Genomic DNA, 18,434 nt, shown 5'->3' with positions numbered 1-18,434 from the left:
TCCCTTCCTTTTCTTTCCTTTTCTCTTTCTCTTTTCTTCATCTCTTCTCTTCAGACCCTACTTGTTTCCTCTTTCATCCTCCCTCCTTCTCCCTTAATAAAACTTTTCACATAGGTGCCTTGTCCACAAGGTGTGAGTGACTTTCTGCCATGCCCCCTTTGGCCATGGTTCACCGTGCTTGCATGGCATGTCTTCCTCAGCCCCATGGGGCACCTTGGCTCTACCCACCAAGGCCACCACCATGCCATTTTAAAAACACAACAGACTTTTCTGTTGCTGTGGTAAGACACCAGGACCAAGGCAGCTTATAGAAGAAACTACAGGCCTTAGAACAGCTGGTACAAGAGCAGTTAAATGCTCAGCCAGCCCTTGGGATTCTCCTGTATTTGTTATTAAAAAGTAATCTTGTCTCAGCAATTCACACTCTTACAGTCCCTCCTCTTTCTCGACAATTGTACTCCTGGAACTCCACCTGGGGCCTGGCTGAGGATCTCTGCATCCACTTCCATCAGTTATTGGACGAGAGTTCCAGCATGACTGTTAGGGTATTTGGCCATCTGATCACCAGACTAGGTCAGATCAGGCTTTCACTCGACCATTGCCAGCAGTCTACAGAGGATGTATCATTGTGGATTTCTGAGGACCTCTCCAGCACTCTACCTATTCCTGTTCTCATGTGGTCATCATTTATCATGGTCTGTTATTCCTTGTTCTCCCTTTCTGTTCTTGATCCAGCTGGGATCTCCTGCTCCCCTAAGCTTTCTTTCCCTCAAACTTTGCCCTTCATTATTCCCACTGTCGTCCAGGTTGTTCATGTAGATCTCATCCATTTCTTTGTCATTGGGCAATCCCTGTGTCTTTCCTAGGGTCCTGTTTTCTAGGTAGCCTCCCTTGAGCTGTGTAGCAGTCTAGTCATCTTTGTTTTACATCTAGTATCCTACTATGAGTGAGTACATACCATGTTCATCCTTCTGTGTCTGGGTTACCTCACTCAGGATGATTGGAAGAGCACAGGGACAAATAGCCAAATGAATGGAAGCACATGAATTATGAGCCAGGGGCTGTGGAGCCCCCAGCTAGATCAGGCCCTCTGGATAAATGAGACAATTGAATAGCTTTAATTGTTTGGGAGGCACCCAGGAAGTGGGACCCGGACCTGTCCTTAGTGCATGAGCTGGCTGTTTGGAACCTTGGGCTTATGTAGGGACACTTTGCTCAGCCTGGAAGGAGGGGACTGGACCTGCCTGTACTGAATCCACCAGGTTGAAATGAATCCCCAGGGGAGTCTTGGCCCTGGAGGAGATGGGAATGGAGGGGAGGAGCTGGGGGGAATGTGGGGGTGGGGACGGGAGGGGGGAGGACAGGGGAACCCATGGCTGATGTGTAAAATTAAAACACAAAATATAATAAATAAAAAAAGGAGAAAAAAAGTAATCTGGTAAATGGAGAATGGTAATAGATCTAAGAGCAATTAACAAGGTAATTCAGCCAATAGGCTCTCTACAATCTGGAATTATTTTGCCTACTCTGTTAGCTAAAGGGTGGCCTCTTATAGTTATTGATTTAAAATACTGTTTCTTTTCAATACCCTTACAAGAAAAAGACAGAAAAATTTGCCTTCAATGTAACTACTTATAATAATTCCAGACTGTTATGAGATATCAATGGAAGGTTCTCCCACAGAGATTTAAATATCCCAACCCTGTGCCAATATTTTGTATGACAGCCATTGGAAATCATACGTAAACAATTTCCTAAATCTGTAATTTATTATTACATGGTTGATATTTTACTAGCTGATTCAAATGCAGATACCTTAGAAAGACTGTTTAAAGAAGTAAAGAAAATTTTGCCTTGTTGGGGATTACAAATTGCTCCTGAAAAGATACAAAGTGGAGATTGTATTAATTATTTAGGATATAAAATAGGTCTACAAAAAATTAGACCCCCAAAGGTGCAAATTAGGAGAGATAGATTACAGACTCTTTATGACTTTCAAAGATTATTTGGAGACATTTCCAGTGTATAGACCATTATTGGGGTAAAAAAATGATGAACTGAGTAATTTGTTCAATACCTTAGAGGGTAACAAGGACTTAAATAGTCCAAGAGAATTATCAGCTGAAGCTGAGAAAGAGCTGGCTTTGATGGAAAAGAAAATATAGGATGCACAGGTGGATCATTTGGATCTAAAGCTGGATTACATTTTGGTTATTTTACCCTCTAAGCATTCTCCTACAGGAATTTTGATGCAGAGGGAAGACACTATATTAGAATGGATATTTCTTCCAAATAAACAAAATAAAAAAATTAAGAACTTAAGTGGAAAAGATCTAAGTTGATTTTAAAAGGAAAACTGAGGCTTTGTCAATTAGCAGGAATAGACACAGCAGAAACTTTAACTAAGGACAAAATTCACAAATTATGTGAAGAAAGTGAACCTTGGCAAAGAGCTTTCAGTAATTTTTTGGGAGATATTAACAACAAATATCCCAAAAGTGATAGAATTTATCTTATAATGAGAGCTAACTGGATCCTGACTCACATTGCTCAGGAAACACCAATAACTGGAGCCCCTGAATTTTATACAGACACAAATAAACAAGGAAAGGCAGGTTACAAATCAGAAAATTTAAGTAAAGTAGTTCAAAGTCTTCATAATTCTGTCCAAAAATTGTAATTATATGCCATACTGGTGGTATTAACGGATTTTTTGGAACCTCTCAACATAGTTACAGACTCTTCATATGCTGAAAGAGTGGTTTTACATATTGAATCAACAAAATTGATCCCTGATGATTCAGAAGTAACTTCCTTATTTATCTAGTTACAATAAATAATCAGAAATAAGAATCATCCTTAATGTATAACTCACATCTGGTCCCATATGTGTCTGCCAGGCCCTCTAGCTCAAGGTAATGATGAGATCAATCAACTATTGATAGGAAATGTGTTGGAGGCCTCAGAATTTCATAAAATCATCATGTAAATAGTAAGGGTTTAAAAATTTTTTTCCATAACCTGGCAATAAGCCAATGATAGTATAAGGAAATGTCCTACTTGTTCTTTTTACAATCTAACTCCATTACCAGCAGGATATAACCTAAAGGGTACTCAGAGGAATGAAATCTGGCAGATGGATGTGTTTCATTTTATAGAATTTGGAAAATTAAAATATGTACAGCATACCATTGATACTTATTAAAGATTTCAATGGGCAACTGCTCTGAGTTCCAAAAAGCCTATTTATCTAATCACTCATTTGCTAAAAGTTATGGCCATCATGGGTATACCTGCACAAATTAAAACTGACAATGCTCCAGCACATGTCTCTGTTAAAATGAAACACTTTTTTGCTTATTACAGTATAAAACATATTATAGGTATACCACATAATCCTACAGGCCAAGCAGTCATAGAACTCTAAATAAACATAAAGGGGTAACAAAAATCCCCAGAAATAGACTGCATAATGCTCTATTAACTTTGAATTTTCTCAATGCTAATGAGAAAGGGACAACAGCTGCAGAGAGACATTGGTTAATAGAAAAAAAAACTACAGAATTAAATCAGCCTATATACTTTAAGGATGTGCTGACCTCAAAATGAAAACCAGGATATGTGTTACACTGGGGATGAGGTTTGTTTTGTTTTGTTTTGTTTTGTTGTTTGTTTGTTTGTTTCTACAAGAGAAGAAATGCTATGAATACCAATCAAAATTGATAATGGTTTGATTTGAATAAGAGAGACCTCTTAATTAGAAGAGGTGACAGTTCAACCAGCATGAATATTCAATTTAAACTAATTTATACCACTAACACCTGCTTTTTGATTGATCAGATATAACTTGCCAAAGAGGAACCTTACCAAAGTTAGGGTTGGAGAAGTGTTTTTTTGTTTGTTTATTTGTTTGTTTGTTTTTGTTTTTGTTTTTGTCTTTCAGGAGAATGAAGGCTAAGGAATCTGAAGAACACTGGACAAATGAGATATCTGAAGAAAAAAGACAAATCATCCAGAAAAAAAGATGTTTCAAGAAAAAGAGTTGGTCTTTTGGTATCCCACTGATAAAATTTCATAAGTCTTTCTAAAAGTTTGTTTCTGCTCTTCTCTACAGACACATAACACAAATGGTCTTTATGTACTCCCACTTCAATGAAAAATTAAAGCTAGCTCTGTGGTTGGGGCGTGGCTTTCTCCTTCTCTAAACCCAAGCATGCTTGTTAAAGAAAATGCAAAATCCCTGTATCATGTCAGAAGACCACCTGATATGGGACAGAAGAAAATCCAAAATTAATGGATTATTCCATTGCCCCTAATCTCATAATTCTTTGCTTTTATTTTGACTCTTTAAACTTTTCTTAAGGTATGAATTTTCTATCAAAATTTATAAGATTTATATTTTTGGTTGTGAGCCTAGCCTTTAACGGCTGAGCCATAACAGGTTGGGAATTTAGCTCAGTGGTAGAGCGCTTACCTAGCAAGCGCAAGGCCCTGGGTTCAATCCTCAGCTCCAGCAAAAAATAAAATAAAATAAAATTTATATATATATGACTTTTATCATGATATGAATGGTCACATACTAATTAGTACTAACTTATCATAGATAAAAAGGTTTCATCTAGCTTCCTATACATGATTTCATGTTTGAATCTCTATCAGTATTCTGCAGGGAACCATGACCGCACCTGACAGTCTCCAAAAAGATGGTGGGGCCCCAGAATGACAATTCCATCAGAACAATGATAATACCACTAAGCTGACAAACACCACCCAAATATTGGCTTTGGACTACAAACTGCTCAGGATAATTTGGATATGGCTAGCTAATATGAACCAGCCTCACAGACTACTCAAGCAAGGACACAATGGCCATATTCCCAAGTGGTGGGGTGGGTGGTTTTTTGGTTATTCAATGGCTTATGGATAATTGTTAGTGTTTATGATGGTTAGTTACAAGTTGTTAATTGTTAACAGTCAGGAAAAAAGCTAAACAAAGAAAATTAGATTTGGGGTTCTTGTTTGAAAAAAAAAGGATATAGATAAGAGGTAGAGTATTGAATCTACTCTGAAAAGAAAAAAGAGAGAATATGGCTATGATAAGATAAAAAGGTAGATTATTGAATGTACTTTTAAAAGGCAACTGCTAATTTTAATATTTCACATTGATTGGATTTTTGTACGTTATATACAAATTATGTATATTGATACAAATTTAAAGAAAATACTGTACATATTTTCTGATCTTGTTCAAGGTATTGTACCTATACAGTTCATTTAACAATGTAATGCAAATTGCTAGTCCTTGAAAGTTATTATTGCCAAATAATTAGGATATAAAGAAATAAAAGTTAGTAGTTAGTAATTACAATCAAATTTGTAGTTATGTTAGGTATGTTTTCAAGATCAATCAGAGATATATCTTAGATATATAGGTCATCTTTAGAGATCTGCAGAATATGGCATTTAAGGTATTTTAATAACAGATTTTTTTCTTTTTCTTTTTTCTTTTCTTTTCTTTTCTTTTCTTTTTTTTTTTTTTTTTTTTTTTTTTTTTTTTTTTTTATGACAATGAGACATGTCTGCTCCTGGCAGCACCAATCTATTTCAGAGAAAATGATGGGCATTGAAGAAACTCCATACAGAATTTACTTTCTTCGTGGCAAAAGAGAGCCACTAGGTAAGAAAATGCCCTTGCCTCAACTGCTGACAGATTGCTGTCCAAATGGACAGGCAGAACACAAAAGAAAGGACTGCCAAACTTTGCCAAGACAAGGTAGGACAGCCCTTTAGAAAATCCTGCTTCACAGATGCATCTGTCAGATATGCTAGGTATGTAGGCTAAAGATGGAAGCCCAGCACTGCAAAGGAACCTTGGGTGACTGTCCAGGCAGCCAGCTGTTTCTGGTCATTTCTCACAGTTTTGGAAGTCACTTGTTTGCACTTCCTGATTATTCAGTTAATATTTTTTCCTTCTCAGGTCTCTGAGGGAGTTGAAGACTAGATAATTATAGTTATAACTTTCCTTGTTATCAGATTCAGAAAAGAAACTCACTATAGAGGTATAAAGTGTATAAGTTTGAAAGACATCAAAAGATAGTTTTAGGTTGGTAATACAATTTAGGATAGAAAGTGAATTAGGTACATTATGGAATCACCAAAATAGTATAGATAATGGAATATTTTCACTGAATTTGTCAAATGCAAATGTACTAGACATTGTTGATGTATTTATTGCCTATATATTGTATATAGTTTTTCTTATGTTAGTTATAACCTTTTATTATTTCAGACAAAAAGGGGGATATATGGTGATATATTGTGTACCCCATTAAAGCTTGCCTGGGGATCAGATGACAAAGCCAGCCACTATATTAAACATAGAGGTCAGGCAGTTGTAGCACACACCTTTAATCCCAGCAGTAGGAAGTAAGTAAGATGGCAGGGCACAGAAAGATATATAAGGCGTGAGTAAACAGGACATCTCTCTCTTGAAGCTGAGGATTTCGTAGAGGTAAGAACATGGCTGGCTTGTTCTCTTTCTCTGATCTTTCAGCTTTCACTCCAATATCTAGCTGTGTGTTGTTGTTGTTGTTGTTGTTTTGTTTTGTTTTGTTTTGTTTTGTTTTATTAATAAGACCTTTTAAGATTCATGTTATAGTCCTGTGATAGTTAATCTTGTCAACCTGACTGAATTAACAAATCCAAAGGAAGTATCTAAAGAGCACATTCTGAAGGGAGCATGAGGGCATTTACAGACACAATCAGATCATGAACCTCTGACATGGTGAAGGATTTATTCCACTAAGGAATTCAAAATCTGAGCAGACTACTGGGGTGTGGTGGGGCTGTGGAAGGCAGATCCTGGTTGGGAAAGGTGGGTCACAGGAGGCGGGATTGTCTTTGGGGAATGTATCTTGCCTGCCCCATTGCTGCTAGGGCTCTGCTCTGCTTCTGAGCTGCCGAGACATGCACAGATTCATTCTGTTAACCCTGTGAGGTTGGAGGTCAAAGGTGATCCATGCAGATATGCTGTTCCTCACTTCACTTGTAACACATGTTTCTGACCGGTGCATCTTGAGTCTTTGACACAAAACAGCAGCAAGCTAACTTACATAGCATGTAAATAGTATGCTACAAATCGAATCCAAACCCAATAGTTAGAAATAAACACTAAAACAATGTTAATTCATGTAAAATAATAAGCCCATTATTTGTTTGTTCCACTAGCCTTTTTGGTCTCCCAGTACAACATACCACCAACTAGGTCAACAGAAACTTGTCTCAAAGCCCTGGAGACTCTGAATTACAAACTGCTTTCAGACAGCTGCTTTCTTACAAAATCCTCACACAGCTTCCCTGCCCCTACCCCCACCCTCACTTTGGAAAATACAATTTTAAATAAAACATAGCACTTATATAACTAGAATTTGAATTGCATTCCCTCACATTCATAAGTTGAACTCCTAACTTACAATGTGACTAGTTTTGAAGCCAGGATGTTTGATGAGATAATTAAGGTTAAATAACATTTTTATAGTGGAACCTTAATTTCTGTGTGCACATGCCAACAAGGATGGTGAAAATCTCATCGGGGCCACTTCTGTGAAGACTTACTGGCAGCTAATGACTGCTGAGGAAGGTAGGATTAGTCTTCCCCAGGGGTGAGCCTATAGTTGGTTATCCAGTACAAAGTCACTAACCCTAAAATATATACATACAAGCAACATTAAATGGACTCAGCAGGTTGTGTGTGTGTGTGTGTGTGTGTGTGTGTGTGTGTGTGTCTATGTAAATAAAGAAAAAGAGGCCATGAATTTGAGGGAGCAAGGGTAGGGAGGAGAGAAAAGTAGAAAAATGAAGTAATTACATTTTAATTAAAAATAAAACAATTTTTTAAATGTAGAATTCAGGACCAGGGAGATGGCTCAGCAGAGGACATGGGTTCCATTCCAAACGTCCACATGACAACAGAACAACCAACTGCAGTCCAGTTCCAAAGGATTTGACGCCCTCTCCCGGCATCAGACATGCACATGCACACAGACATACATGCAAGCAAAACACCTATACACATAAAAAGAAATACATCTTTTAAAAAAAATCTTTTTACAAAGCTGAATGTGCGTGCGCGCACGCGCGCGCGCACACACACACACACACACACACACAAAGAGGCAGAATTTTTCTATGTGTTGTTTCACAGTCACTGTCTTGAAATGCTCTGCTATTATTTTATAGATATAGCTTCATTCAAGTGTTAGGAAAGGACATTTTAATGTCCTTCTCAGCGAAGTGTTCGTATTCCACTCAAGGTAGTTGCTTTTTAACAGTTAATTACAGTTTGGAATCTAGAACGACTAAGGAAACTTTTAAAACTGTTTATACTAAAGTCTCTTGGCTAACTATTATTTAAAGTAAATTGAAAATTTCTTGGTAGGCTATAGTGGTGCATGCCTATAACCTCATCAGTCAAGGAGCTGAGACTTGAGTTCTAGGCCAGCATGAACTATACAGAAAGAACCTGTCTAAAAATAAACAGAACAATCTCTACATTTCCTTAGGATTTTGGTGGTGATGGTGGTGATAGTATTGCCATGCTTTTGTTTTTACTTTGTACTTTGGAAAGGTACCTCCCTATGCGGGCCTGAACTCTATGCAGTCCAGGCCCGGCTCCAATCTTTCACTCTCTTGACTCAGCTCATAGTGCTATGATCAGTTTTACTCTGAGTAGTCAACAGTCATTGGTTGTTTTGAATGGATCTTTTATACTGTGCCTTGGTCACCTGGAAAACATTGGCTCACTGAATTATACAGGTACTTTAACTGTTGACCTATCTCATTTCTAAAATATCAAATATCATGTTTCTCCATTTTACCAACAGTATCATCAAAGAAATACTGAGAAACTGTCAGGTGCATTGTGATAAATACATGTTTTCCAAATTTTCCTTTAAATCTTTAATTGTATCATTAGTAACAAATACTATCTGATGTTTTCTGCAAAAAACAGGCTCAGTCTGTTCAATCCTGAGAACATGTCCTGTCAAATTCCACATGTGCATAAAAATCATTGTTGTCTATTGTTCTATCAGACACATATGAAGTTCCATTACCTGTGGGCTGTTTCACCTTGGAAGTGAAGAATAACCTAACTGTTCTTCTGAGAGCAACCCCACTATACTTACATGGTCATTCCACCACACAAACTGCTGAAGTCCTGTGCACAGAGCCATATTTTACAGCAGTGTTAACAGCACTTACTACTTCACTGAAGGTGACTCATGTGTAAGCTAAACTCGCTCATTTACTCTGCAAATTCATGATGGTGGAGAGTAAGATGAGTACTAAGGCCTGGTGCTGAGGCACCAGCAGCTTTACCACACTGAATCGGCATATGAGCCATATATCAAAAGGGAACTGTTACCTTAGTGTTGTTATGTGTTTTCCCCATGGGTCATAGAGGCACAACAGAGGAGGAATGTGAGAGTACACAGTGATCTGGGCCAATCCCATGAGCACTGACCTAGTATTTTTCTATTGGGCTCCAGATGTTCAGTCTTGCCCTTTCACAGACATTCTGAGGAGGCACTGGGAGCATCAAAGGCATAGGAATGGGGAACTAACTCTCAGGGACTTCTCCAAAAATTGATAAGGCCTCAACCTGCAATTGGTGACACCAGGGGCAGAGTCTAATTAGTCAGCTAGTGACTGAAGGGCCCAGTGGTTCTCCTGCCTACACCTTATTCAGCTAGAGGGGCAGTGAACTGCCATCTGCAGTCTTAGCCTTGCTACATATTGTTCTTTAAGTCTATGGAGCTGGTTCTATCTGTTCACTTGCTCACATTTGCAAGATGCCTCTGTCTTTACTGCCCAGAACAGTCCCCTGGCCCCCTTTTAATTCACATCTGGCAGTGAAGGTATCGATAATATTTCTGGATTGATATGACACCACAATATCCAGGTATTAGACTAAGTCAGCTTGAAGGCCTGAAGAGACTCAGTTATGGAACCCATCTGTTCTTGAAGCAGGAGGTATTTGCACAGTCATTTAACAATTTCGCTTTGGATTGGTTGCTCTAAGATTATCTCCTACCCCTGAACTACAGAATTAGTTATAAGTTTGCCAAGCTTCGTCGTCATCCTCATCTAAAGGGTCTTTGATAGACAATGCAGGGTAGCCCTAATAAGGACTTGTACTCCTTACACGTAACATAGCTGCTGGTGTCATGAAATCATAAAGTTCAGGCCACATTTTCCAGACCCAAAAGCAGTTCCATCCATGCAACTGTTTCCAGACACCATGACTGAACTCTTAATTCTAGGGCTTCTTGATTCCCTACCAATAGGCACAAGCTTGCTTTTGAGCCTGTGTCACTGCTTGATGTCAATCTCCAGGTTGTAGGATTCCTCTGCTACACTGTACATGGCTTCTATGTGGAGGCTGTGCTAGTGGAGGCCACAGACCCCTGCATGGCCTGCTGTCACCAGATACAAACTCCCACTGGACACTGAGTGTGATAACTGGCAGGGTGATTTGGAACTGGCAAACTCTCCTTGGAGTGGCTAGCCAAACTGGTGATGGACAAGCAGAGCGACAACAGACTTTCAGACAGCAAGGGACACACCTAGAATGACTCACACCCAATTCAGATCATTTCCATTCTTCCCATCCTGGTCTTCTTTTCCAGGTTGTCAGTCTTTTGTTCCATGACACTCGGGTTTCCTTGCTCACCATGGAAGCTGCAATAGTTTTCTACTCTATTACTTGAGATACAATACCACATCTCAAGCTTTTGAGATGCCCTTTCCTCATAATGAGTCTTACCATTGTCCTGCAGTTCTGGACTAGGCACAATAGATCTCAAGAGGTTGACCTCAACTCAGGATTCCCAAGAGGGCTGACAGTCTCACAGGAACAGTCCTGAGATCAGACATGGTGACTGTCTGGCTACCAGATCTCTTTGTCCAGGGATGAAGTGGAGAATGCTGTGCACATTTACACAAACATTAAGTTGAGGAGGTCTATGAAAATCATTATTACCTCCTGGAATGGGGGTTGCAGGTCATATTTTGAGAACTGCACTTTATACTTTATATCTGATTTGGTTAAATACTTTAGACTTACAAGCAACTGGTGTATAGAAATGATTTGATACACATCTGCTTTAAAGTTCTATCATAGCAAGTCCCCTTGATAGAGTTGTCTGTAACTCACCTAACACACCACTACACGGGCTTGTCCTTCTCTAACACTTAGAATGTAACAGCTTTGTTTTAGGGACTTCTACCCCCAGTGTCCAGAACAGGTCTTGGTGAATAGACCTTGGTCCTGTTGTTGAAGAAACCCATAGCATTGCCAAACGGGCTGAGTGAAGGGTTCCCTGGCATCTGTATTCTCAACTAGCCACTGTTCCATTTCTGTGCTCCTCTTCACAGTCACCGAAAACAAAAACAAAACTATCGCCACTTTCTTCCTCATAACCTATTCTTTTTGGGGTGGGATTTCAAAGCTTATGAACAGGAACATATAATGAACAATTAACAGTATATTCTTTCTCTCCATGCATGAACTATTAACACTGAGATATGTGTTGTGCTTTTCTCCATCTATACACACACACACACACACACACACACACACACACAATTTATGTTACAGTTACCACATTTTATCTCTATGTAACTCAGCATCTACCACATTAACATAAGAATATTCTTTTAAAAAATTTACATTCATTTACTTATTGTGTGGGTATGCATCTGTGTTGGGGGTGGAGGTCAGAGGACAATTTGAAGGAGTTGGCTTTTTTTTCCAACAGGTGGGTCCTATAAATTTAACTTAGATCATATCATGTGACTTGGCAGCAAACATTTTTACCTCCTGAGCTGTCTTACCAGGCCTATATGGTCCTATTTGACTACATTATACTTAACATATCCAGGGAATGTCACAGTATTACCTAATATATTTCTCCACAATGTCCTTTGAGTCTATTTTCCCCATCCAGAGTACTGTCAACAGTTATGGTTCACATTCATCTTCTTTGATTCCTTTACATCAGAAATGCCTCCCTGTGTTTGTTCTGTCTTTCAATAGCACGAGCAGACTATTTCCCAATCTGGACATATCTGTTCCTTGCTGTTTGGACTCAGGTTAGACCCCTGCATGGGTGCTCCGGAGAAGACACTGCTTCAGTGAGGAGGCCCATGTCACCTCGACCACTGTGATGGCTACTCCACTCAACTTGACCACATCTAGAATTAACTAAACCCAAGCGGCTGGGGACACCTGTCAGGGATTTCTTCTGAATTAAATCATCTCAAGTGAGAAGACCCACTTGTTGGCGTCTGGGCCACATCTCTTTGTGGCCATCTACATAAAGGCCATGGAAGAAGGGAGCTCTTACTCTTTGCCTGCTTGCCCTCGCTCTCCCTGGCAAATCTATTCTTTCAGTGGTACTAGAGACTACTTCCTCAGGACCCGGGCATATACTGAAGATCAGTGGAGACATCCATTCTTGTAGAATGAACAACTACTGGATTCTTGGACTTTCTGTTGGCAGACAGCCATTGTTGGATTACCTGGACCACAGTCTGCAAATAAATCCAAATCAAGTCTTGTTTGATACTGAGCACAGCCTTAAAGTTCCCAAGGTGTATGTGAAGAATGTTTCTTTAGAGAACATAAGTTCACTGAACTAGAGCTGAGACTCCCATTGGACTCTACTAGTAGACACCAGAAAAGAGTATACTTCAAATCCACATCATTGGTAAAGTTTCAAACAATTTGAAAATTCTGTCATTTTCCTAACTAAACGGGAGAGAAAACATCTTTTCTGGGTGTCCTCAGACATTAGACAAACTAAAACAAAAAACACCTTTGCAAACTTAAAACTACTGTTATATCAGAACAGACAGTAATGATATAAAGATAACTGCAGACAGAAATATTTCAGGACCGACCCTATAACCGCTGGTTTGTTTAGGACAATGATTGGAAGACACAGAAACCAAGTAAGGACCGGTGAGAGGGTTCTTCAGGGACAGGCCCTTGAGGCCAAGCCTGAAAAACCTGAGTTTGATCCTCAGGACCCAGAAAATGGAAGATGAGAACTGACTCCTGCAGGTTGTCCTGTAACTTCCACATATTTACCCCAAGTATACACAAATAAATAAACAAATGTAATAAAAATTTTAAAAAGAAAGTATAGGTCAAAAGATTTCTGACTGGCAGGATGAAAACCCAGAATTTTTCATAGGTAAACCCACAGCTTCTGACGACTAGCTTGCCTGGGCAGATGAAAGGTGTGCAGCTGATAGAAGCACTCCTGTTTTGGTTGTGAGATTATACTCTGCTGCTTTACTTGTCTCTGAGTTAGAAAACAGTTTAGCAGGCTTTTTCTTTTGTGTCACCAACCAGCTCCCAAATCATGACACAGAGACTTGTTATTCGTTATGAATGCTAGGCCTTAGCTTAGGCTCATTTCTTGCTAGCTCTTATAACTTAACCTGTTTCTCTTACTACATAGCTGAGGATGAGCTTGAACTTCTAGACTTCCTGCACCAATTTTCTAAGGGCTGAGATAGCTGGTTCTGGGAATCAAACCCAGGACTCCATGCATACTAGGCAAATACTTTGCACTCCATCAAATTATTTACTTAGTGAGATAATAAAGATTATTGTAGTGTTTTCCATATTCATTTCTTTGGCTCTAAGTCCTTATAATATAAACTCAATGTGAAATTATTTAAAGCCTGAATACTTAACTTTTAATACTTGAGTTCAAATCACTCATATTACATTGTGTAGTTGTAGTCTTATTCTTTTTTTTTTTTTAAGCTGAGGATCGAACCCAGGGCCTTGCTCTACCACTGAGCTAAATCCCCAACCCATAGTCTTATTCTTATACATGGCAGTTTATGGAAACTCACTGCTGGAAACTCCTACTTCTATCTCTGGGCCTTTGTGTTCGATCTGAGTACACCATTGAGGAAGGTGGCAGTTGGGTCCTGAAACAAGAATAACTTGAACAGAAAAACAATCCTACGTACTGTATGAAGATTACTACTATATACCAACACATAATATGTATCAGAGGTTATGGCTATCCGATTCTCCTAGGATGGAGGACATGGCCTTGGAGAGATGACTCTGAAGTTAAGAGCAAGCCCACATGGTGGCTCACCACAGTTGCAGAGGATCTGATTCCCTCTTCTGGCCTCGGAGAGCACTGGACATGCATAGAGCACACAGACATACATACAGACAAAACATCCATACACATAAAAATAAATAAATAAAATACATATATATTAAAACGATAGTGGACAAATGAAACATTTCACTATGGAAACCAGACTCAGGAAGACAAATATTACACTCTCCTGCCACCTAAACATGAAAGTGCTAACTGGGGTGGGAAGAAACGGGAAGGGTAAGGGGGGATAAATACGAATGGAGACCAATGATACTCATGTGCGACAATGTTAATAGAACTCAAACTTGTATATGGTTTTAATTCATCTCTTTAGGGATTTTGTTGTTGTTTTGTTTGTTTTGTTTTGTTTTGTGTTTCTGAGACAAAAACCTCACTCAGGCTGACCTGAAACTCACTATGCAGCACTGGCTACCCTTGAACTCCTACCAATTATCTGTCCCCAGCTTCCTAAAAGCTGGCATTACAGGCATGCACCACCATCACTGGTTTAAACCAAGGTCTTTTACTATCCAAAACCATCATTTCTGAGAAGCTACAATCGATAGTCTGTGTCATAGTCAATATTTTAATGCAAGATAATTCTGTCATGTCCCTGAAAGCAATAACACATTTACATTTATTCAGTTTTACAATAAATTAATGCATTTATCCAGCAACTTCTATGAAAAATGAACAAATTCATTACTCACCTTCCAAGCATGGTAAGTACCAGAGGGATCTGTCTGATACAATCTTGGAATGCCATCATCATCAAAGCCTACAATTAAGGCTGAAATACCAAAGGGTCTTCGTCCATTGCTTTGTGTATATTTCTAAAAAGTAAAATTTATGTTTTACCATAACACTGCCTTAGTTACTCTTCTATTACTGTGAAGAGACATCACACCCAAGACAACTTTTATAAAGGAAAGCATTTAACTGGGGCCTGGCTTACAGTTTCCGAGGCTTAGTCCATTATCATCATGGCAGGCAGCATGGCAGCAGACAGGAGTGGTGCTGGAGAAGGAGCTGAGAGCTACATCCTGATCCACAAGCTGAGGGTTGGGGGTGGGGAGAGAGAGAGACTGGGCCTGGCATGGGCTTCTGAAACCTCAAAGCCCAACCTCTGTGATACACCTACTCCAACAAGGCTACATCTCCTAATTGTTATAATCCTTTCAAATAGTGTCACTCCCGGGTGACTATGCATTTGTATCTATGAGCCCATGGAGGCCATTCTTATTCAGATCACCACAAAACACTTGACACTTATCAGATAAAATTCTAGTAAATAAAGCATCAAAATTATCTACTCTTCTGATTCTTTTTTAAAAAATATTTTCAGTATTTTTAATCCTGTTTTTGTGTGTGTTCATGTGGGAATATACATGTGAGGGACCCTCAGAGGCCGGGGTGCACAGCACTCCGTGGGGCTGCAGTTACAGGTAGTTATGAGCTGCTAGGAACCAAACTCCAGTCCTCTAGAAGAGCAGTAAGTGCTCTTAACCACTGAGTCATCTCTCCAGTCCCTACTTTTCTGATTTTATTGTATACATTTTTTAGTGTTTCTTGACTACTGTTAATTCATGGTGACATTTTAAAGCAATGAATGTATACAATCTGTAAAGTATAATCACAAATTTGTTTATGTATCTTATTTTTCTTAGAAGATCCTTACTGAGCTTTCATTGTTTCCCATTTTTAAATTAAAATTTTAGGTTAACATACAAACCAATGTGCTTCATTTGGTCATACTCATACTATCTGTCATCAACTCTATTCTACGTCATCCCTTTCCCCACAATGCTCCCCTTCCCTAACCTCCTCCTTTGCCTGGGTACTTTCCTTCCCTCTGCTACCTTCACGGTAAATTCCTTTCATTCTTCACCCCACACACCCAGTATGGTCTTAAAAGTGTTCTGTCTGCTCTGTATATGAATGGTTTGAATGCTTAGTCATCAGAGAACGGCACCATTTGAGAACCATTAGGAGGTGTGGCCTTGTTGGAGAAAGTGTGACACTGGAGGAGAGGCTTTGAGGTTTCAGAAGTCCATGCCAGCCCCAGTTCTCTCTCTCCTTGCTTCCTGCGAATCAGGGTGTCAAACTCTCAGCTACTTCTCCAGCACCATGTCTGCCTGTGTACTGTGAGGCTCTCCACCATAATGACAATGGACTAAGTCTCTGAAACTGTAAGCTAGCCCCAATTAAATGCTTTCTTTAATAAGAGTTGCCATACTCATGGTGTCTCTTCACTGCATAACTAAGACAGTACAATTTCTGTGCCCCAGCAGAGGACTGGGCATTTGTTTTGCTGTCAGGGAAGCTGAGTTAATGAGCTGTGCTTTGGAAGTACAGCCTTGTTTGCCTTGAGGAACACTGCAGTTACTGTCAGGGACTACTCCTATTTGATAATATTTCTATCAAATATGTTCTGTTCACTGTGCACTGTGTTATTTCCATCAGTCCCAAAGAAAAGGGATCTTTTGTTTCACACACATTTCCCCTACAGACAATGTAACACTGAAACCAATTGTACTTTTTATTACTTTCATAGCAGGGAACTTCCTGAATTTGTGCCATTCTCACTAGACTTGTCCTAGACTATGAAGAAGCAGCCCTGACAGAAAGCTAAGGACTGAATACATCGGTAACTTTACTTAACTCTGCGGCTGGATGTCGCTGTGTGTAATTCTGTGGTTGAAACAGCTTTTTAGTGGCTTTCTTTTAGTCTTATCTACATATATGATCTGTTTTCTCATTTTTCAAGTTTAATATTTCATGTTTTGCAAGGAAAGTTTGATTTTGAATGCAAACAACTGAGCTATGAACATAAATATCTTTTTTAAAAAATAGGTGCTATATTTAATTCCTCTGTACTGTCTAAAGTTTCTGGTTTGCACTGAGGTATAAAGTAGATGCATTTATATATTATCTTAGAAGAAAGACCTTTTAACATACTTGTTCAACCTTTTCATTTTAGTGAAAAGGTCATATAAACAAAGGTAAACGTGTGAGGTGAACATGTGCTATCTCTGACCCAGTGGCAATCTCACTGTCACAGACTTACAACTATGTTTCCACAGTCAATTCAAAGTCTGGATTTCTCCAGAAGAGACCTTAAGAACCACACTTAAGAACTCTTCGTGTATGCTGCTCTGGGTCTTCCTTTTTTGGTAGATTCCTTTTTAACAACTGGGGAAATTGAAACAAAATACAAAAGTAGCAATACAAAAATTCTGGAATATCTTCTAAAATAAAGTAACAAAGCTTTTAAAAACAGAATTATTTGATATGTATTATTCGTCTCAAAACTTTAGTATTTGGATTTACAAAGAGTCTATGAAAAAAAATCTCCATGCAGATCCAGGGTACCTGCTCTGCCAGAGCAGCCAGAGGTGAAGGCCAGAGAGCAGGTGCAGCTAACACACATGCTCATGTGAGGAGATGCAAAGGAATAGTTTCTTAAGGGCCATAAGATAGAGAAGATCCTGGGTTCAACTCTATAAAGTTACAGCTCTTTCAGAATACTCTTGAGAACTCTTTCTTAACAGAAAATACAGTATGCGTGCACACAAGATGTCCTAACTACAAAGAAGAACCGAATCATGTCTTTTGTAGGATAATGAATGGAGCTGGAAACAGTCATGTTAACTGAGTTATGCTGGTCTCAAAGACAAGGTGACACATTTTCTCTTGTTTGGCTCATGTCTTATAACACACAGAGTCTTGTATGTGCATGACAGGAAAGTGGAAGGGCAACTACATAGAGGAGCAATGGGGATGGGGTGGGGATGGGGACAGGACAGACAGGGAGGAATTTACTCAGTAAATCTCCACGAGTATCTTTCAATTCAGAAACCGGGTTGAAAGGGGAATATAGGCCTGGTGAGATGGCTCCATGGGTAAAGGTCCTTGCTGCCAAGCCTGACCTGAGTTTTGTCACCAGGACCCACCTGCAGGTCGCCCTCCATATGTGCACTGTGACACAGCCCCCAGAATAAGTAAGTGAAATCAAAACATGTTTTAAAGAGAAGATAAAGTGACACAAATCTGTACAGTGAGCATTCTGTTCAAAGTTATGTGGAAAAAACAATGTTTTTGTTGAAGGACAATTTGCACAAGTAGAAATGAAGAGTGGACCTAGATGTGGAAAATTCAATTTCACTAACTGTAAAAGACAAAGCAGCTGTTACATTACATAGCACTCACTTGCAAAAGAAAGAAAAATGAAAAACT

The 18,434-nt window shown here is 39.2% G+C and overlaps 1 protein-coding gene and 1 long non-coding RNA gene across 4 annotated transcripts in view; one reads left to right on the top strand and one right to left on the bottom strand.

The window, feature by feature from the left end:
- LOC118594832 overlaps positions 1 to 3,976 on the top strand; it is a 34,471-nt gene extending 30,495 nt beyond the window's left edge. Inside the window, exon 3 of the long non-coding RNA XR_004946416.1 lies at positions 3,944 to 3,976. This is a non-coding gene — a long non-coding RNA (uncharacterized LOC118594832). The remainder of the gene's footprint in view (positions 1 to 3,943) is intronic.
- The window catches only part of Psma8 (proteasome 20S subunit alpha 8), a 56,551-nt gene that overhangs the window by 12,493 nt on the left and 25,624 nt on the right, over positions 1 to 18,434 (bottom strand). For all 3 annotated transcript variants that reach the window (XM_036205038.1, XM_036205037.1, XM_036205039.1), the window contains one exon: positions 14,909 to 15,031. In XM_036205038.1, coding sequence (XP_036060931.1) covers positions 14,909 to 15,031 — 123 coding nt within the window. The remainder of the gene's footprint in view (positions 1 to 14,908; positions 15,032 to 18,434) is intronic.

The sequence above is a fragment of the Onychomys torridus genome, chromosome 13 (genome assembly GCF_903995425.1).
Source record: "Onychomys torridus chromosome 13, mOncTor1.1, whole genome shotgun sequence".
Lineage (NCBI taxonomy): Eukaryota > Metazoa > Chordata > Mammalia > Rodentia > Cricetidae > Onychomys > Onychomys torridus.
Note: the sequence above shows the minus strand (reverse complement) of the source record. Positions and strands in the feature narration are given on the sequence as shown.